Source organism: Entelurus aequoreus, linkage group LG11, assembly GCF_033978785.1.
Source record: "Entelurus aequoreus isolate RoL-2023_Sb linkage group LG11, RoL_Eaeq_v1.1, whole genome shotgun sequence".
Lineage (NCBI taxonomy): Eukaryota > Metazoa > Chordata > Actinopteri > Syngnathiformes > Syngnathidae > Entelurus > Entelurus aequoreus.
This window is the reverse complement of record NC_084741.1, coordinates 61,843,868-61,864,067: the sequence shown is the minus strand read 5'-3', so window position 1 is coordinate 61,864,067 and position 20,200 is coordinate 61,843,868. Positions and strand designations below refer to the sequence as shown.

The 20,200-nt window shown below is 37.8% G+C and overlaps 1 protein-coding gene across 1 annotated transcript in view; it reads right to left on the bottom strand.

The window, feature by feature from the left end:
* The window catches only part of LOC133660324 (intermembrane lipid transfer protein VPS13B-like), a 563,168-nt gene that overhangs the window by 361,353 nt on the left and 181,615 nt on the right, over window positions 1-20,200 (bottom strand). Inside the window, 2 exon segments of the mRNA XM_062063728.1 lie at window positions 10,207-10,339; window positions 12,478-12,587. Of these exon segments, the coding sequence (XP_061919712.1) occupies window positions 10,207-10,339; window positions 12,478-12,587 (243 nt within the window).

Genomic DNA, 20,200 nt, shown 5'->3' with positions numbered 1-20,200 from the left:
GTCATGAAATAGTATTAATGACACAAAACCACCAGCCCCTCAGAAACCACTCACTCATAAAGCAGTAAAACAGTTAAATTAACCAGCATGGCAACAGGCATGACGGCTTATGTCAGAGTTTTGCTGGCTCATGTCATATCTGTCTCATGTAAGTGACAGTTAGGGGATAATTGTTTGATCCCCTGCGGATTTTTGAAGTTTACGTTCTTACGCAGACATCAACAGTACATATATTCATATGTATATTACATATACATATAATATTACATATTACATATTACATATGTTTGTTTTTTTGGTAGGTTTATTTTAACAATGAGAGACAGACAATTAATTCAGAAAAAAACTGAAAATAAAATGGAAAAAAAGGTTACAAATCCATTTGTGGGCCATTCCACCCAAATAAGTGACATTTGTGTCCCCAGGAAAAATAAAAATATCAAATGCACAATATTTTTTTTATTTTGCAAAGTGTTCTACACATTCATCTGATTGCATATCCAATTAATATAATTTAAAAGATCAATGTAAACTACCTTGAAAACTAGAGAAACAGCAATGGTTGCGTGTCTTTGATCCTAAAATTAGATTTTACAATGAAATATAATACAGTTGTACCTCAAGATACGGGTAGTTCATTCCACAAGTTCTTTGGGGTTATGAGCTAATTATTATGCTTTAAGTTGCTAACAAAAATTTGAGTTACGAGCCTCTCCACTGTTAGTTGACGTAGCAAATGTCACAATCAACCCTGTGAGATCCGACCAAAACATCTGGTCTTAGATGGTAGCATTATCTTATAGCTAGAGCTCGTCATAACTTTGGTTTCTAACCATAGGAAGGAAGAAAGTGGGTGTAAAGGACAGTGCTGAGAAGAAGTTGATGGTACTTATTGAATTACAAAATACAATTTCAAAAACATGATCTCTAGCTGACTTGGCAAACCAATTCGAGCATAGCACTAATCTGCATATCAAAGCAAAGGAGTCTAACGCCAGCAAAAAACTTTAAAATAATATTGAAAAGTTACAAAATGTAGTTACGTTAAAAGGCCCGTCACAGAAACTATTAAGCTTGTACGTTGAGGTACTAGTATGTATATGCTAAGTCTATGCAAAAAAATTCACTAGTTACGTTCAGTCCTGTCACTCAAATGAGTCATTTTCAACTACCTGGGATGGGTTAATACACACTTTCAATACAAGGTGCGCCTTATAACCCGGTGCGCCTAATGCAAGGAATAAGTTTGGTTGAGCTTACCCACCTCGAAGCAATTTTATTTGGAACATGGTGTAATGATAAGTGTGACCAGTAGATGGCAGTTTGATGTGCTTCAACATACAGTGGGGCAAAAAAGTATTTAGTCAGCCACCCATTGACAATCAATGGGTGGCTGACTAAATACTTTTTTGCCCCACTGTATGTGTATTATAATGGTGTGTGTATAAGTTAAGACATATTATCTGGCATTTTGTTACGCACTATTATGCAAAAGAAACTTTTCTTACCTTCTGGTACCTGCTGATCTGTATTTTGGATCTGCATAAATCCTGAAAAATTGTGCGCGTCTGCCTTTGTAGTCCGTGACGACGCCCTAGTCGATAAACTTCGTCTTTTTCTCTATCTTTGTGTTATGGGACATTCATCCTCCGCTGTTGTCATTTCTAATATGAAGTAGTGTATAGTTCTTACTTATATCTGTCAGTAAACTCGCCATGAAAGCACTAAAACATACCGGTGTAGTGGGTTTATATAATTCACCCAGAGAACTTTAGTTATTAGAGTTTCCGGCGTTGTTGTTTCCGGATGAGGAAATGCTGCTCCATTATTGATTTAAGTAAAGTCTGAATGTCATTAAAACAGTTAGCTCCATCTTTTGACACTTCTTCCACTCCCAATCCAATCCAATCCAATCCACTTGATTTATATAGCACATTTACACAACAAGAATGTTTTCAAAGTGCTGCACAGCCATGTTAAAAACAATATTAAAAACAATATCATGCTCCACCAATGATTGAATAAAAACAAAAAATAAATGAATAGAAAACCAATATAAAAACAATATAAAAAATAAATGCTACACCGCTACAACAAAGATGACGGGGAGAAGACGCTGCCGAAGGTGAGCCACGTAAATAAGACCGTCCACAAAACGGCGCGTCCGGAAGCGGCTTGAAGATGATCTGTAAAACATCATCTATGCAACATTTTGACCAAAGAACCACCATTACATGTTATGTAGACCACAAGGAAGTGTTTTTAATTTAGAATAATAATAATAGTATGACTCCTTTAATGCGCATTATAATCCGCCTTATATATGAAAAAAAGATTAAAAAATACACTATTCATCGGCTGTACGCCTTATAATCCGGTGCGCCCTATGGTCCGGTAAATACGGTACTCAAACTGTGTGTTATCGGTTTTAGAGTTGAACAACGACAAATTAAATTTTTACTGTTACAACCAGCAAATGGAATGGTCTTTGTATTTAAAAGTGAGTGTTGTGTAAGAATATGAGTATACTGTAAGTAGTTGATCTCCCAACTAAAATTCACCTGGCAAAAATGCTAAAGAGTTGTCATGTCTGTGTAAGACGATAAACTTTTAACTTTTTTCACCTACAGTAAGTGTCACTTAAAACAAGACAAAAATGACTTAAGTCAACAAAACCGTGACAAAGTTGTAAAGAGCAACTGAGAAAATGTGTTATTTTAGGACAGCCATTTCCTATGATGCCTCGCCGTAAAATTATATGAACACAGTTTTAAATTATTGTGTGTTCTCTTTTTGTCAGCACTCCAACTTTCCTTTCTGTTCACTTTAACCTCAATCACGCAGCCAACATCCACAATAAATAATATACCCTTATCCTTCATAAAAGCAAATAGTTAACAATAAGAAAAAAATATTCACCCAAGACTAAGTGAGAAGTTTGAAGTGGCTAATCAGTGTGCGTCGTCCACATACGTATATTTAAATTTAGCAGTAAGAGTCCCTGTGAGACTATGACTAGTCATTTTAGGAAGGGGCCTCATATCTCATTATTTCTAATTCGTCTTGTTTTCTTTCCCAAGCCAACCATCGTTATTTTGATAAATTATTGGCCGTACCAGAAAAAATGTTAAACTATATAAACTCCACAATGAAAATATTATCCCTTCTGGAAAGCACACGGCAGCCAATAAAAACCTGCCTGACTTCCATCAGGCTACTAGGACTTAGATTATGTACAACTGCGTAGTTCTGCCTAAAATCTGACGTACAGTTCCCTCTATCATTTGTGGACACATGCATGCATTTATCAATTCAGTTGGTGTCTTCCTTTAAAATATACAGCACATTAAGTCTAATAATTTGACTTAAGTGCCTGAGATCACCAGAAGGTTTTCGGAGCAGTGGAACTTTGACCAACAAACCATATTTTTTGACAACTTTACAGATTAATGGCACAAACAATATAAATGTTTCCATTTCACAATATAGATTTTTACTCCTCCCAGTAAACAGGAAAATTACACATAATCCCACCATCCAGACCACTAGTAGACTGGAACAAAGACCGCAGCTCTTGTTCCAAACTTTGGGAAGCAGAGCCAAATTGGAGAATACGTTTCTCAGCAAAAGCAGAATTATCTCAGGGCGCCAATGGCTAATTGAAGGATTGAAAAGCAAAACCATTGAGGTCATTTCCCTGGTAGATACAGTATTAGCAAACATTAGGTTGGACTTGGATTGTGATGTTTCTTCTGACAGGAACATTCGTTGGGGAGAAATAGAAAAAAATACTTATGACGCTATTATGTAAACCCATTTGAGGTGACGTGATAAAAATCGACTATAAACTGCTGAGAACATTTTGAAATGCATCTTTTCTTGTAAAAGATAATCATTCACACCAGGGTTGTTTTCTAATAGTCGATGATTTGACGATTCGATTCGGAAAAGTCTGATTCGACAATCAACCTCGCCCGCTAAAATTCCGCTGTCAGTCCCTGTGGGACTCGACGTAGGTGCCAGGACACGCCGCCTTGCCCTGGATGTGTAACTCTCCTTTTGCAAAGATAACAATTATTCAGCAAGTTCACATACAGAAACTTGTTACGACTTTTACATCTTCTATTTAGTCAAGTTTGATGTCTTCTTGGGGAGAGCCAAGGACCTCACAAACTGTGGTTTAGCCTGTTTTGAGGTGGAAAAAGCAGCAAATGAGAATTCTGTTTTAATTTAGAGAAAGACTTTATTCTTTTCATAAGTACCTTCAGTTAACTTTGGAATATTCACGTACAAGTGTAGAGCACATCTATATGACTGACACCTACTGATCAGTCAGTATACACTACTACATACTAGTGTTGTTCCGATACCAATATTTTGGTACCGGTGCCAGAATTATTTCAATATTTTTCGGTAGTTTTCTAAATAAAGGGGACCACAAAAAATTGCATTATTGGCTTTATTTTAACAAAAAATCTTAGGGTACATTAACATATGTTTCTTATTGCAAGTTTGTCCTTAAATAAACTAGTGAACATACAAGACAACTTGTCTTTTATTAGTAAGTAAGCAAACAAAGGCTCCTAATTTAGCTGCTGACGTATGCAGTAACATATTGTATCATTTTCCATTCTATTATTTTTTCCAAAATTATTAAGGACAAGTGGTAGAAAATGAATTATTTGATGTTAATATCTGCTTACTTTCTCTTTTAACATGTTCTATCTACACTCTGTTAAAATGTAATAATCACTTATTCTTCTGTTGTTTGGATGTTTTACATTAGTTTTGAATCAAGAGTCGGTTGTGAAAATCTTTAGTTGAGGGCGGCCCTAATTCACACAAATGTACACTTTTCGTGTCTCATATGAAGCCACAAATCTCATCTTTTATAAAGTTACTGCATATAGCTGAAACATGTTTTACCAACATAAATGTCTGAGGAGGCGAACAGCACTATTGTATTTGCAGAAGATATTTGGAAAAATGTGGATCCTTTTGCTATGAAAAAAATAGGACTATTTGAAAATGGAAAACTAAACGAAAGTTAGTCATTCCAGGGTGTCTTAGAATAGTCAACGATTGTATTTGGGTGAGTCTTAATCGACTATCAATTAACCTCTTAGTTGTATTGTCGGACATAGGGAATCGTTTTTTATTGTGGATTTAGTTTATTTGTGGTTATCCCCATTAGCTGTGCACTTCAAAAAAATAGATGACGCCATAGATTTTGCCCATACGAATCAGATTTCAGTTAAATCCTGAGTCAAAGACAGCCCTAATTCCAAGAAAATGAGAGTGGCGACGTAACAAGGAAATACTCTGTTCTGTGTATAAACTGTGAAACACAGTTGTTCTACAAATGGTATATTTTAATAAGTATAATACACTGCATAATTTAAAATGCAACAAGTAAAACGGGAGAAGAAACAGTGATGTATTTGCTCGCTAAACGGAGAGGATATTGCTTCGCGATTTGAGCTGCACAGCAACAAAACTACAGCATGATATCATCTTGCCCCCAGCGTTTTTAGGGGAACTGAGCTGGTTGTGTGTGTCTCTGTACATTTGCCTACACATTAACAGGCACCCACCAAAGGCCTGCAGGCAAGACCCCTTGATTACAATGAAACTGTAGCTTTTCTCAATGTGGTTACAAAACAGCATAATGCTCTCTTTACATTGTAAGTGACAGGTATACAGTATGTTCAAAAGAAAGCAAAGCATCCAATGTGTACAATTGTTGAGTTTTTCCCCTTCTCGTGATGCATCATACCAATTCCAGACATTTTATTTAGAGAAATCATTCGCTCTTGGTTAAAAAAATAAAATTAAAAAAAGATAATCTACTCGGTATATGCAAAGCATAACATTGGCAGTCCGCCTATTCTAACCTTTTAAAGTTTGGGAGTGATTTACCTGGCTTCCCCTTAGCACAGACCTGAGGTCTCATTTATTAAAGTTGCATACGCAGAAAATAGGACTTGAAAGTTTAGTATGCTACCTTTTATTGGAAATTTGTGCTATATTAAAAATTAAAAAAAACTTGGCAGGAAAAGACCTGTTTAGACCTGCTGCACATACATTTTGGAAACAGTAAAAACTTGTTAACTATTGCATCCCCATTTCCACTGTAAAAGATAAATAGACTGACTCATACTGTATCTTAAAAAATACATTTTGATCGTAAATGTTGGATGCAGACTTAAACAGGACATTAGTTTTTTTCCATCAGCTCTGGTTACAGATATAATATACCCTAAACTGATCATGTATATGGATCGATGTCTACTTTTTGATTAATAAAACCGTTTCTAAAATTTCTTGAATTATGTTCAAATTGCATTACATAGTACTGTAAAAAGTGTTGGAGATGGACGTATATGTAAACAAATGCCCATGAGATGTACACACAGTATATTTATGAGAGCATTATACCAGGGGTTCCCAACCTTTTTTCCACCAGGGACCAGTTTAATGTAGACATTATTGTCACATTGTGTGGCCAGTAAATACAGCAAAAACAGTAAATACAGCAAAAACAACCACATGAAAAATTCAACTCAAGATAATTCTGAATTAGTGAGAGCTAAGGCCTTTTTCCTAGCTTATGGGCTTATTTTTTGACTAACATATCTGATGCCTTATATGTGTGATGCCATCGTCGAGGAGTATAAGAGTATAGTTATATAACAAAACTATATATACTTGCCATTAGTCTCAATGCATGTCTATGGATTTGTATTTCTATTCTAAAAGTGTTGTATTCATATTTTGTGCATTACAGTATGTATGCGTTTTTGGTGTACTTTTCCAAGTGTAAACACATCTGTTAATGCTCACTAAACAGAATGAAAATATAAACGCAACACTTTGTTTTTTCTCCCCTTTTTCATGAGTTGAACTCAAAGATCTAAAACTTTTACTATATACACAAAATACCTATTCCTCTCTAAATCTGTGTTAGTGAGCATTTCTTCTTGCCAAGACAATCCATCCCACCTTACAGGTGTAGTATGTCAAGATGCTTATTAAACAGTATGTTAATTGCACAGGTGTGCCTTAAGTTGCCCACAATAAAAGACCACTCTGAAATGTGCAGTTTTTATCACACAGCACAATGCCACAGATATCACAAGTTTTGAGGGAGCTTTCAGTTGGCATGCTGACTGCAGGAATGTCAACCAGAGCTGTTGCCCTTGAGTTGAATGTTAATTTATCTGCCATAAGCTGTCTCCAAAGGAGTTTCAGAGAATTTGGCAGTACATCCAACCGGCATTACAACCGCAGACCATGTGTAACCACACCACCCCAGGACCTCCACAACCAGTAGGTGCACCTCCATAATCGTCCGAGTCACCCAGAAAGCTGCTGCCACAATTGGTTTGCATAACCAAGTAATTTCTGCACAAACTGTGAGAAACCGTCTCAGGGGAAGCTCATCTGCATGCTCGTTGTCCTCATCAGGGTCTCGACCTGACTGCGGTTTGTCATCGAAATCGACCTGAGTGGGCAAATGCCCATGTTCAATGGCGTCTGGCATGTTGGAGAGGTGTTCTCTTCACGGATGAATTCCGGTTTTCACTGTTGAGGGCAGATGGCGTCGTGTGGGAGAGCGGTTTGCTGAAGTCAACGTTGTGAATCGAGTGGCCTATGGTGGGAGTTGAGTTATGGTATGCGCAGGCGTATGTTATGGAGCACGAACGCAAGTGCATTTTATTGATGGCATTTTGAATGCACAGAGATACCGTGACAAGATCCTGAGGCCCCATTGTTGTGCCATTTATTTGAGACCATTACCTCATGTTGCAGAATGACAATGCACTGCCCCATGTTGCAAGGATCTGCACACAATTCCTGGAAGCTGAAAACATCCCAGTTCTTGCATGGCCAGCATACTCAACGGACATGTCACCCATTGAGCATGTTTCGGATGCTATGGATCGGCATATATGACAGCGTGTTCCAGTTTTAGCCAATATCCAGCAACTCCCAACAACCATTGAAGGGGAGTGGACCAACATTCAACAGGCCACAATCAACAACCTGATCAACTCTATGCTAAGAAGATGTGTTTCACTGTGTGACGCAAATGGTGGTCAAAACAGATATGGACTGCTTTTCTCACCCCCCAACCCCAAACATTGATAAAAAAATTAAAAAAAATACATATTTTTTCATTCATAAGATTCAAGGAACTTTTCTATACTGTAAATTGCTTTGAAAAAGTTTTGTTATAATTATTATACCAAATAATACATTGAGTGAAGTGGGTTGAAAACGGAATCGATTCTGCGTTGAACCATCACCCCAAAAATCGTAATCAAATCAAATCGTTAGGTGGCCAAAAATTCACAACCCTAATGTGCATTGTTCCGTGTAACGAAGATATAACAAATATACCAAATAGGGACTTCCATTCAGGTATTTTATTACTCATCTATGAACAAGCTTATTAGTGTGTCAAGAGGGAAAGGCGAAAGTTTAGTCAGAGAAAAAGAGGTCATTTAAGGATTATTTAATGTTTCTGTGCTGCCTGGTAGCAAATACGTCACGGACAGGTACAGTTCGATGGACCAGTGGTTGAGTACCACTCCATTATATCACACAGTTAAGTTGCTAGAAAGATTGCTGTATGTGTTCTTGCTCCTGTGTTTTGACCATGTGTTTTTTAAAAACCGTGACCACATACACAAGTCACCCATCTTTCTGCCAATTCTTCGGCACATCTGGCTTGTCCCAACATCTCTGATCCGACTGTGAAAGGTTGTTATGAAGTTCAAATAAAAAGTAAGTATGTACTCTAACCAAGCTATTTTATTATTTATGTGGCTGCATTTCAATGTATGTGCACTTGGGTGTGACTGGTCCCTTAAAGACATGTAAGAGTAGTAATTGGATATGGTCAGCCATTAAAAAATACAAATAAAAAGTCGCATATTTGAGTTAGTGTAGAACAAGGTTTTTTCTATGCATATGCTTCGACAAGTGAAACATTAGCTGGGCCATTTCGGGTAATTTTCTTACAAAAACACAATTTGTCGCACTAAAAACGTTTTAAATTTGTGATGTCTCAAAGGACGAGATCAGGCCAATCAAAGCAAAATCAATTTCAAAGATAAAACAGCTTTATGCTTTTTAAATCCATCTAGCCTATCAATTCAACTGCATGCCAATTGTTGAATTTGTTTTGGAAAGTTAAACAAACAGCCATTACCAACATAAACACAAATCTGCCAAATGACCAATACATAGAATGTTGATGATATATTTCATTCAGCTGGCAATACAAGGATGAAGACAGTTTAAAAATGAAAACATAAAGTCAATAATTCAAAAATACCATTTAGATAGGAATGGCAAAACTACAGCAAAAATAATCGTTCTTAATTGAAGGTATGTTCAAGAGCAATGATTTCTTGGTGAGCTCCAATTATCTTGTTTGTATATTTACCACAAAGTGTGTTCTTCACATGGTATAGCAATTAAAAAAATGTCTTTAAAAAACCCAATCTCATTTATAACAAGACATAAATATTGTACAAAAGGCTGAAATAACTACAGTTAGTGATGGGTACCTTTCACATTTGAAACAATGCGGTACTAATTCCTGATAGCTAAGAATCTATTCCGGTACCACTTTCCGGTACATTTGTTTGTTTTCAAGTGGTAATAAATGTGTTAGTAAGCAAATTATTTTTTTCTTATTTAACATTAGACAATGAGCTCATAATAACTGCACAGTCCAGTTACAGCATATCTTGTTTTCTTAAACTGATGTGTCTCATCTGCAAGTATGCATTCATTTCAGTTTGTCCAAAGTGTGTTGCCATATCCAGGAAATAGTAAATTCGCAATAAATTGACTATGCCAGTCTTGTCTTTTGTTGAGCACTACAATGTGTTTAAATTGTAAGTATTGTATTTTTTTTACACACTAGCTGTTTGACTGTCATGTCTAATTAGTTGCAGTTTTGATTGCCAAATGTGGAGTTGTAGAAAACGCCACGTAAGTTCGCTCATGCTAATATGTATATGGCATACAGTATCCAGTGTAAATTAGCATCGAACTAGCGCATTTTGAAAACTGGAGCATTACTTTTGTGTGTTTTTGTTTAGGCATGCATGCTTTGTTTGCAAAATTGCAACATTACCTAAAAGTAGTTTGCTATGAATACGCCTGTTTGCACGCAGTGTTTAAGCCTACCTGTAACAGTTTTGGTTTTGACAGGGCTGCTAGCATAGTCAGAGGCTTGATTGGAAGTCTGTTGGACCAATGGTGCGCTCCCTAATGAGATGTCATCCTCTCTTCGCTTTGTCAAGGGAACTGGGCCTGGATTCTGCAATGATATCACAACATAATGAGGATTATGGAATAAATAATGACGTTAAAATGTTGTACCAATACTATTAAGCGATAGTCCAAACATTCTGCACCAAGGGCCGCATACTGAAATGTCAAAGCATGCGGGGACCATTTTGATAATCTATTTTTATGTTGTGAAAAAAACGCTAAAAACAGCAAAAACAGACTTCAGCTTTGTGTTATAGGTGACAAAGTGTGTTACACCAATTGTAGAAGGCAAATTGTAATGAGTAGAACTTTTGGCAGTATATTCAAATTTGTAAATATATGTTGAGATACTGTATATATTATATCAGCCTAAGTGAGGAAAATGCACATCACTGATAACTATGTCTACCTTTTTGGATACGATGAAGTGGTAAACTGTAAATTTGTGACATACCACATTGCAACAGCATGCATGTTCGGAATAAACTAACACCATAACTATAACACCTATGGTTTTTTTTTATTTATCCATTGATACTAAAAAATAACTCATTTTTGTTAACATATTCACTCCCATCTCCTCATTAAGCTATCTAAATGTTTGTATATTTAATTGTATTGAAGTGTTATGTTTTAAAATGATCAGCATTCTCCAATACTCTGAATTAAAAAAACTGCAGTGGTGAGCTTCTTCATTGCGGTTTCTCGAGGTGGTTGTTTGGCCTTCAGCTAAAGGTCTTGCCTAAAACAACCAGACCTTGAAAAGTAGCCCAGAAACACGTGTTTATCCTTGTACAGCAATAACCTCCAGAGTAAGGAGTAGGTGAGATTAAGTCATTTGCTCTCCTTATCTCTCACATTTGTATATTTTGACAGCTGTTTTATACAGCATAAGGCAAGAAGAAGCAGGGCAAACTATAGCAAAACCATTGTATTATGATTTCGTTGTTATTCATTCTTATCAATTTTTGGAGATGCGACTTGTATGAGCTGCTACTATTTGCAAAATGAAGGCTACTTTAATTGAGCAAAAGTGGAAGTGGAACACAATGACGCAGCAGATGTGGAAAGCAGTATAAAGAACAAAAAAATGCAGCTTTTATGGAAAGAAGATGATCCCTTCCCAAACGACAGTTACAAAGGCAAGGGGCATATTAAGTGCAAGATTCCAGTTGCCAAATGTGGGTTATTCCCACATCACACAACATGGGCAGACTAAAACTAAAACAAGCTTGGCTCCAATAGAAAAGGAAGATGTTTCGGATCAATGCCAAACAAAACAACCAATTTACATTTAAAATTAGACATCATTCAGATATGATCTGACTCAGATGTACAAAGGCAGCGCAAATAGTTGAAGGTAAATGTACAGGGACATGCTGGATGAAAACTAACACTTCCCATCCAACCTGATGGAGTTTAAGAGGTGCTGCAAAGATAGGTGTGCCAAGCTTGTAGCATTGTATTCAAAAAGACTTGATGCTGTAATTGCTGCCAAAGGTGCATCAACAAAGTATTGAGCAAAAGCTGTGAATACTTATGTACATGTCATTCTTTATTTTTAATAAATTAGCAATTTAGCAATAATAAGAATAAATAATGTATTCAATTTTGGAATAATGCTGTAAAATAACAAAATGTAGAAATAGTGAAGCACAGGGAATACTTTCTGAACCCTAACCCCTTACCCTGTGTAAGTAACATGAAACTATCATTATTTGATACTTGTTTACATTGAGAAATGTGCTATTTTAAACTGCAATTGTTCAATTAAGGACACATATTACATATGGCTAGCTTGTGTGTTATTGTGTGCTTAGCTGTTACATAGCTGCTAGCTCCTAGCAGCCTATAGCCTACCATGTTTATCTTTTGAAATTACTCTACTAAGATAAAATAAAAGACCAACCTAGTGTGCTCAGTTGAGTAGCTTATAACTCGCTGTCAAGCTTTGCAGTAAACATGCTGTAGAACTGCTTGTATCAGAGCACTTATATCAGAGATTTTAGATGGAAGCCGATATCCGATACAAATATCGGATGGGATGCCCCTCCAAAAAAACGTTCATTCTTTCAAAACAAAAAGATTATTTCAAAGTGAACTCCTTTACCATGTAGTCTAAAGCACTAATATAATAGAATTGCAAAAATAAATAATGCCATGATAAAATGAAGTGTCTCAAACCTGTTGCTGCTGCCTGTTGCTCCCTCGATGAGGCTGATACAGCAGCCATGTGCAGAAGATGGGGTCCACATTGATCGCGATGCCCTGAACACTAGCCAACAGAACTGCACCTGGACACATAACAAGTGAAAGGAAATGAGTTTAACTCGTGTAATTCCGAACTTTGCAGTTTGTCAAAGCAATAATGGGTTTGAGGGGGGAAAAAATAAATCGGAAAGAATATGCAGTACATCTGTCTGGCAAACACTGGACAGTTGTTTAAAAATGTTCGACCGACACACTAAACAATTTGATTGAAATACAAAGAACATCAATATCTGTCAGTGAAATGTATAACATTGTGCACCCATGTGCAAAGGTGGATTAGGTGCCAGGCTCTACTCTCACAAGGTCTCACAGAGTGTCCACAATATCCATTTTGAGTGTATAAAGCTGTTTGTTAGAGAGCAGAAAGGACTATTTTTTTTTACACTGATCAAAGAGGTAGCTCTCTAAGCCAAGAAAAACATTTTCTTCTGATGAATTTCTATGAAATATAAGACTATTGCTGGGTCTTGGTTTACTCTTAAAAAATAATCTTTACCAACAATAAGTGAGCCCTGAGGTAATGCGTTAGGATCCTATCAATAATGATTCCCATGCCGGCAGGATTAGTGGAGGGTCTCTGGCGTGCTGTGGAATGTCCCAGCATGACGACAGGAGGATGTTTCAGCTCTAGCAGGACTTTCAAGAAGTTTAATGGGCTTTTGGACAAGACCCCAATCTGCTGTTTCAGGCCCAAAGCCAGTGTGTGTGTGTTTGTGTGCGCGTGCGTGTGTGTGTGTGTGTGTGTGTGTGTGTGCGCTGGCTGATTGCTGGCTGTCCTGCAGATGTGACAATTGCACACACAAACACATGCACTGCATGCAACTCAAAGACACACTTTGTAACAGAAACTTGCCCGCTCAGCAGGAATTCCTGTAGGGTCTATTATTCTTTGTTAACAATGTAAATAAAATGCCTCTAATTTGCTTCACTTTTACAAAGCTCAGTGATGTGTGACCTTATTTGTGTGTGTGCGTGTGTGTGCATTATGAAATTATGTGTGCTTGACTGAAAGCATGTGTGATGTAAAAAGTGTTACAGGATCAGTAGTGCAATACAATGCTGCTGCTGCACATTTTCAATGCCTATTTTGTGTGCCTGACTACAGTTCACCAGGTGTACTTTGATCCTTCCAGTTTATTATGGAAACAAAATGATTGAAAATTGAAAGATGTTCTCCTTGGATTAAGTCAGACTAACAATCATCATCTGACATAGTTTACTTTCCGTCCTTCCATCAGCGTCATGGTAATGTCTCTATGCTATTGCCCCGCACCTTCCAAGCTTGTGTCCTTAACAGCTTTACTGGCATTAATCCTGACATCAAATGTATTCCATAACCCACCCTTGTGTTCTCTCATCCATCTTCCACTACTCCTTGTATCACAAGCTCCACACCACATTACAATCTATCACTTCACCTTCCAGTTATCTGTCACTCCTTTTTTGCGCTACTTTTTCCACCTCCATTCTTTCTTGCCACCATGCATTCACTCTTGCCTTTTCCTAAATAGGAATCATAACCTCAGCCCTGTGGCTTGAACTCCGATACCACAATGTGGCTGCCTAATAGGTCTTGGCTGTGGCTGTAGAGCTGCAGGCCAACTTCTAGTAGTTCCATCATGGACCAGAACAGCCTGAGCAACTAGAGAATGGAATTTCTGTCGAAATTGTGTGTGAATAGTCAAGAGCTGACGCTGAGCTGAAATGCTGTAATACTGAAGAAATGTATTGAAATATAGGGTGCATGTAGAATTTGGAACAGTTTGAGAAAGGTGGAATTGGTCATTTTGTCATGGATAATATGGAATTAAGGTGATATATTGAATGACTCGAACAATTTAAGGTTGGAATGGCTGGAACCTGCAAGTAGCATACATTATGCAAATTTTGGTAACATAAGATTAGCCCCAATATTCCATCCATCCATTTTCTACCACTTGTCCGTTTTTGGGGTTAGCCCCAATATTGAGACACCAAAATTGTCAGTTCAGAAATGTGTAAGCAGTACACATTGTCAAGATTAGACTGGATTTATGTTACATAAAAAGTGAAATTAATTCAAAAAGTTACCATTTTGAAAATGTGGAAAATTTATAGTGTCAATGCCTCGAATGAGTTGAATGTTTTGAAATGATGCCCAGGATTAAGCAGAGAATGAATTTAACAGTGAAGATGCATTCAGTACTTTTTGTCTGTGTTACACGACATTAAGTGTTACAAGATTTCATGCTCATGATGCACTCCAATACATTTTTAATACCGCACTACAACGACAACTAGTTACTGCAAGTGCAAAGAATAATATTTAACATTAGGCAGAATAAAACGTACCAGGAATAATACGTAAATGTGTGTCGCTACACAGAGAAAGTGCGTCACTTTTGTTCTTTTTAGCTCACTTTCTAACTTTGACCCTGATTATGTTTCCCAAGCTTTAAGCTTACTCTTTTGATGAGCGTGTCAAAGAGAAGTAAAGTGGAAAGAGAAAAGTGAGGTGAAACTACAAAGCTCAGAAAATAAGGGCAATCAACACCAGTGTTGGGTTAGTTACTGAAAACCAGTAATGAGTTATAGTTACTAGTTACTTCATTTCAAAAGTAACTCAGTTACTAACTCAGTTACTTACACCAAAAAGTAATGCGTAACTTTGAAAAGTAACTATTTAGTTACTTCTTTTTTTCTTTTCTTTTTTAAAAGCTCCCATTAATGCCCTTTAGCCTTCATTTCAGTACTGTTATTGCACTGGAGAATAATACAATGTGTTGATCAACTTGACGTGCATTTGCATCACTGAACTCTGCTAAGCAATGTGGTCTACATACAACACACAAACAATGTGGTCTACATACAACACACAAACAATGTGGTCTACATACAACACACAAAGACAAAGATATGTTTCAAAGGCCAATTTGTTTCTGTCCAGAACAAATTGACAAAACTATTTTAAATAGCTGCAACATAATGGCACTTTAACTTGAACTTGAAGTAGATAGGATATTTGATCCAAGACACAACTTACATTTAACTAAAATGTTATTTTCTTTGTGCTCGACAAAAGAAAAGTATTGAGAATTTCTCCTTGTTAAAAAAATCGACTCTTGGCTTCGCCTTGATCATCAAGGCGAAGCCAAGAGTCGATTTTTCAAACGCTACTATCATAACAACTAACAAGACATCAAGGCTTGATGTCTTGTTAGTTGTTATGATAGTAGCGTTTATGTGTGTGCGTGTGTGTGTGGCCCTTTAAGATATGACAGCGTGTGAGGTGGGTGACGTCAGTGAGTGAGTGGGCGAGAGAAGTGAGCGACCGGCGACAGTGAGTGCTTGCAGGTGCTCTCTCTAGCTTGGTGGAGGGCTGCGTCCAATAAAGTCACAAAGTTGCAACAAACCGCCGGCCTCGTCATTCACGCTCAGCTGTAAAGACCACTTCCGGGTAAAGTGAAGGTTGTTAGCCCCGAAGGAACGTCTCCCCTGCGCTCCTCAACTACGGTATGGGAGTCCCCCCGCCCCCACCCACACAAAGCACGTACGCCTCTTATTTTCCACCGCAGCGCTGCCACAAAACACACTCAGATCTTCAGTTTCTAGCCGATACTACATAAAAAATAACGTAAAATAACGCAGTAACGCATCATGCAGTAACGGTAAGTGAGTTACTGAATATAAAAAACAACGCGTTAGATTACTAGTTACCGCCGAAACTAACGGCGTTACAGTAACGCGTTACAAAGTAACGCGTTAGTCCCAACACTGATCAACACTGGCCCCATGCTCAGACTAATCTGATTGTTTCGACCATTAACAAAGGATAAAGATGTTACTCTTGAACATGTGAAAGGGCGGGCTCCTACAAAATTGACAGTGATAATTAGCAATGTAGTTGTCTCATTATTGAGACTTTCCAATAACTCCGTTTTCCCCTCTTTTGCAACACCCCTTCCAGTGAGCAATATTCTATTATACTGTATAATCTATTCTCATTAACCTATGCTATTTATAACCTACTCTGTGTACCCTATTCCAGTGGTTTTCAAACTTGTTTCACCACGTACCACCTCAGAAAACACTTGGCTCTCAAAGTACCACCATAATGACCAACTTTAAAATACAGTACCGTAGTAGGTCTAATTATGAATTAAAAACAATAAACGTATATTTAAGATTTTTGGTCACTGTAACATTACACACAGTTGGAACAGTAACACTGTGTTTGAATATATCAAAATAAAATACTGCATTTAAATTACGTGATTCTTTGGCATACCACTAACAAGTTGATTGAATCCTGCAATGTTTCGATGTTAATTAAGATATAATTTATATATTGACTCTGATTTACACCAAAACTCAAAATATAGTTCAACGTCGTCATAGGAACGTAGCACGCACGAAGACCAGAGATCTCTTGTATGTTAAAACCAAGTGTAAAGGGGAAACTACACAAGGTGAAGCACAGCAGTTACCTTAAAAAAATAAATCATACTAAATATTAGATAGATTATTGATGAAATTATCAATCCATCCACATGATTGTGTAACTTAATACAATTATTTTAAGCAAAACAGCTTATCTTGACAGTGTCAAGTCATCAAAAAGACAAAATACAGCTTTATTTTCATTATAGAAGGGGACCTCGACTGTTACACTACTAATGTAGCTGCTTACAGATATTTCAGAGTACATTAAAATAGTTACATGAAGTGTGCTGCAGGCTTAGGTCAATTTCTTCAGTTTTAATTGGGTTTTTAAGATCACAAAGTTCATTGCAATTGTTAGCAGACCTTTGCCAAGTGTTGTTGCAAATAGTGGCGTACAAAACACGACATAATTATGTAGTGTAAGGAAAACATTATTTTAAACGTCAGGAAGCACTTAAGGATTAGGTACCAGACCAGAAGTAAAGTGCTACTCGGTCTCACTGCCACCATTTGTAGGTCACCAAACCAGCGACATTGTTGTTATGCCACCATAAGCCATTCAATCCTGTACATAGTCATTGTCATTATGTTATTAGACAATCAATAGCGGATCAGCAGTATTTCAACAGCAGTTGGAATTAGGGTTGGGTATCGTTTGAATTCGAACAATTCCGATTCCTTGTTTCGATTCCGATTCCTGACGATTCTCTATTCCGATTCTTTTAAGAGGCAGGGTCAAAAAAAGTTCAGGATATTTTAAATGACCTAGCTAACCTACAGTCTTTCTGAATGAAATAGTCTGACATTCTCCATCAATTTTAATTCTATTAACTTTTTATGAACTTTACTATAAATTCCTCACAGGGCTGTTTTCAACTAGAATATAAATATCAAATCTATGAACTTGAATATAAATATTAGAAATTATGAATACATTTTCCCAGGGGTACACTTTCCTCAAGAGAGCTTTATTTTTGAAAACCTCATGAAAACACATTTACACACACAAGTGTATGATGCTGCAGGTACTTAAAAATGTTACTGTGCTCCCACTGATGGGCTAACCTGGTGCAGAAGAGCAAATAAACAATAAGAAACAACTTGCAAAACCCAGTCCAGATTAGCAGCAGGTACAGTATAAAATCAGAGACAGTTCTTGTTTAGGAAAATGACCATATCCGCCTTCTCAGGCAGGATGCGTGAGCGTTCTGGACAGATAGTGTCTCCTGCTGTGGAAAATACACGTTCGCTGGGTGTGGAAGAAGCTTGAACGCATAAATAGGAGAGAGCGCGATCTGACAGCAAAGGATAAGTCTTTTGTTGGTTCCACCACCATGCAGCAGGGTCGTCAGACATAAGTATCGGTGGAACGTCCTGGTACATCTGCAGCTCTCTCTCCACTCGTTTCTTGATGGACATGGAGCTCTGTTATTTCGCGGTTATTTCATTTTTTTTTGTAAAGTAAAGCCACACTTTCGACCGCCGACGCCCGCTATCCATGCTTGAGCTTGACTGACTCGCTCGGCTATGCTAACACTTCCGGTGGTGGGCGCTTCTTCGTTGGTGCTCAGCGGCTTCATCTTCCGGTTCGGCGGACATATTTTTTTATTTTTTATTTTTTTTCCGGTCGGCGAACTGGGTATCGAAAATAGGAATCGAAATTTAAACTTTTGAACGATTCCGGGAGAATCGGAAAGTTAGTCCCGGTTCCAATCGATACTCGATACTCGATACCCAACCCTAGTTGGAATACACCTGTGACAATTTGATACACTAGAATGCCAGTCAAAAGAACAGCCTGAGAGTAACACAAACTAAATATATTTGGACTTGGCGTTTGGTGCTTTGAAGACCAAGGCGTTACCGTTTACAAAAAATGTCCGTGTCTTAGCATGGTGTTGACGCAGAGTGACGCCTCCTTTGAAGCAGGCAGCATCATGAAACCGCCTGACATGCCGAGGGACCAACCTCGGCAGGAGGCTAACTGTTGTTTTCACTGCTCTAACATGGTGGCATATGGGTAATTACAGAAAGTGATGACAATGATAACAGATGTGTTTTTCTTACTTCTTAAATTACTCCTCAAGAAAACACTAGTTGGTGCAGTTCACCATGTACGTGCAGACATATGAGGACACACTTACCTTGACTCCGCCGCAATGGACCTATTAATGTCAAAGGTGATTTTTTTTTTCCTCCACATAGACTTAAGTCCAGTAGACTTAAAAGAGAACACAGGGCTGCTGGTGTTGTTTTACGGCTGTCTGACATCAGCCTGCTCCTGGCCTGAGGCCACATTGAAGCCAGAGACCAGACTAACGCAAAACCTAGACTTAGTTCGGGATCGTTTTTCTTTGTTCTCCACATTGACCCCCAAAATATGTCATTTAAATCATTCTTTGAATTCATTTCCTTTTAATTAATGTTTTTAATCAACACACAACTCAATTTATGGATGTCAAGTCTGTGTACACTATTTTACCCACAGGACCAAGGTTAAAGTCAAGGGTTAAAGATGGCACAGCCCAGGGCAACAGGGCAATGACCCCACCATCAGTCTGAGACAGGCAACAAAAGACATGCTCACCCTCGCCCCTCCCAAATGAGGGGGGAGATCTGTGTTTTAGCCAACTAATCGCCCCTCAGAATTGGTTCATCGTGGGACATGAGGCAGTGCTGGGACTTTGTGTCCAGTCTCTCCAACTGAAAATAAATAAATATAGCCCAGCTCAAGTCAGCCTGATGACTTCTGACAGATTTAGTTAATTCCGAAGCCAAGTAGCAAAACAAAACATTACGCAAGCGTGCAGGGCCTACGCTGCCTTTAATTGCTTTTCCGATGAGCTCATGACTTGAAGGTGTCCTGGAGCGAGCCATTCAGTCCGACAGGTGTTCTGTGGCTTTGTGAATCGGTGTGAGTGTCGGTAACTGTGTGTATGTGTGTTTATGTGTACGTATGCATGTGACCAGGAGCTGTTGACACCACTCAAAAAGGTCTCAGCTGTGTGTGGGTGGGTTCAAGGAACATTATGTTCAGCATTTATGTATCAGTAAAATAAAAAAGTATACATGCATCATTGTCAAAACATAAGAGAAATATTTAAAGAGTTGCACTTTTTTTTTTTTTTTATAAATGTTGCCAATCATTCACAATCATTATGAGAGACAAGAACATCCGTCGTTTTTTTAGGATTTTAAAGATGATAAAAAATGC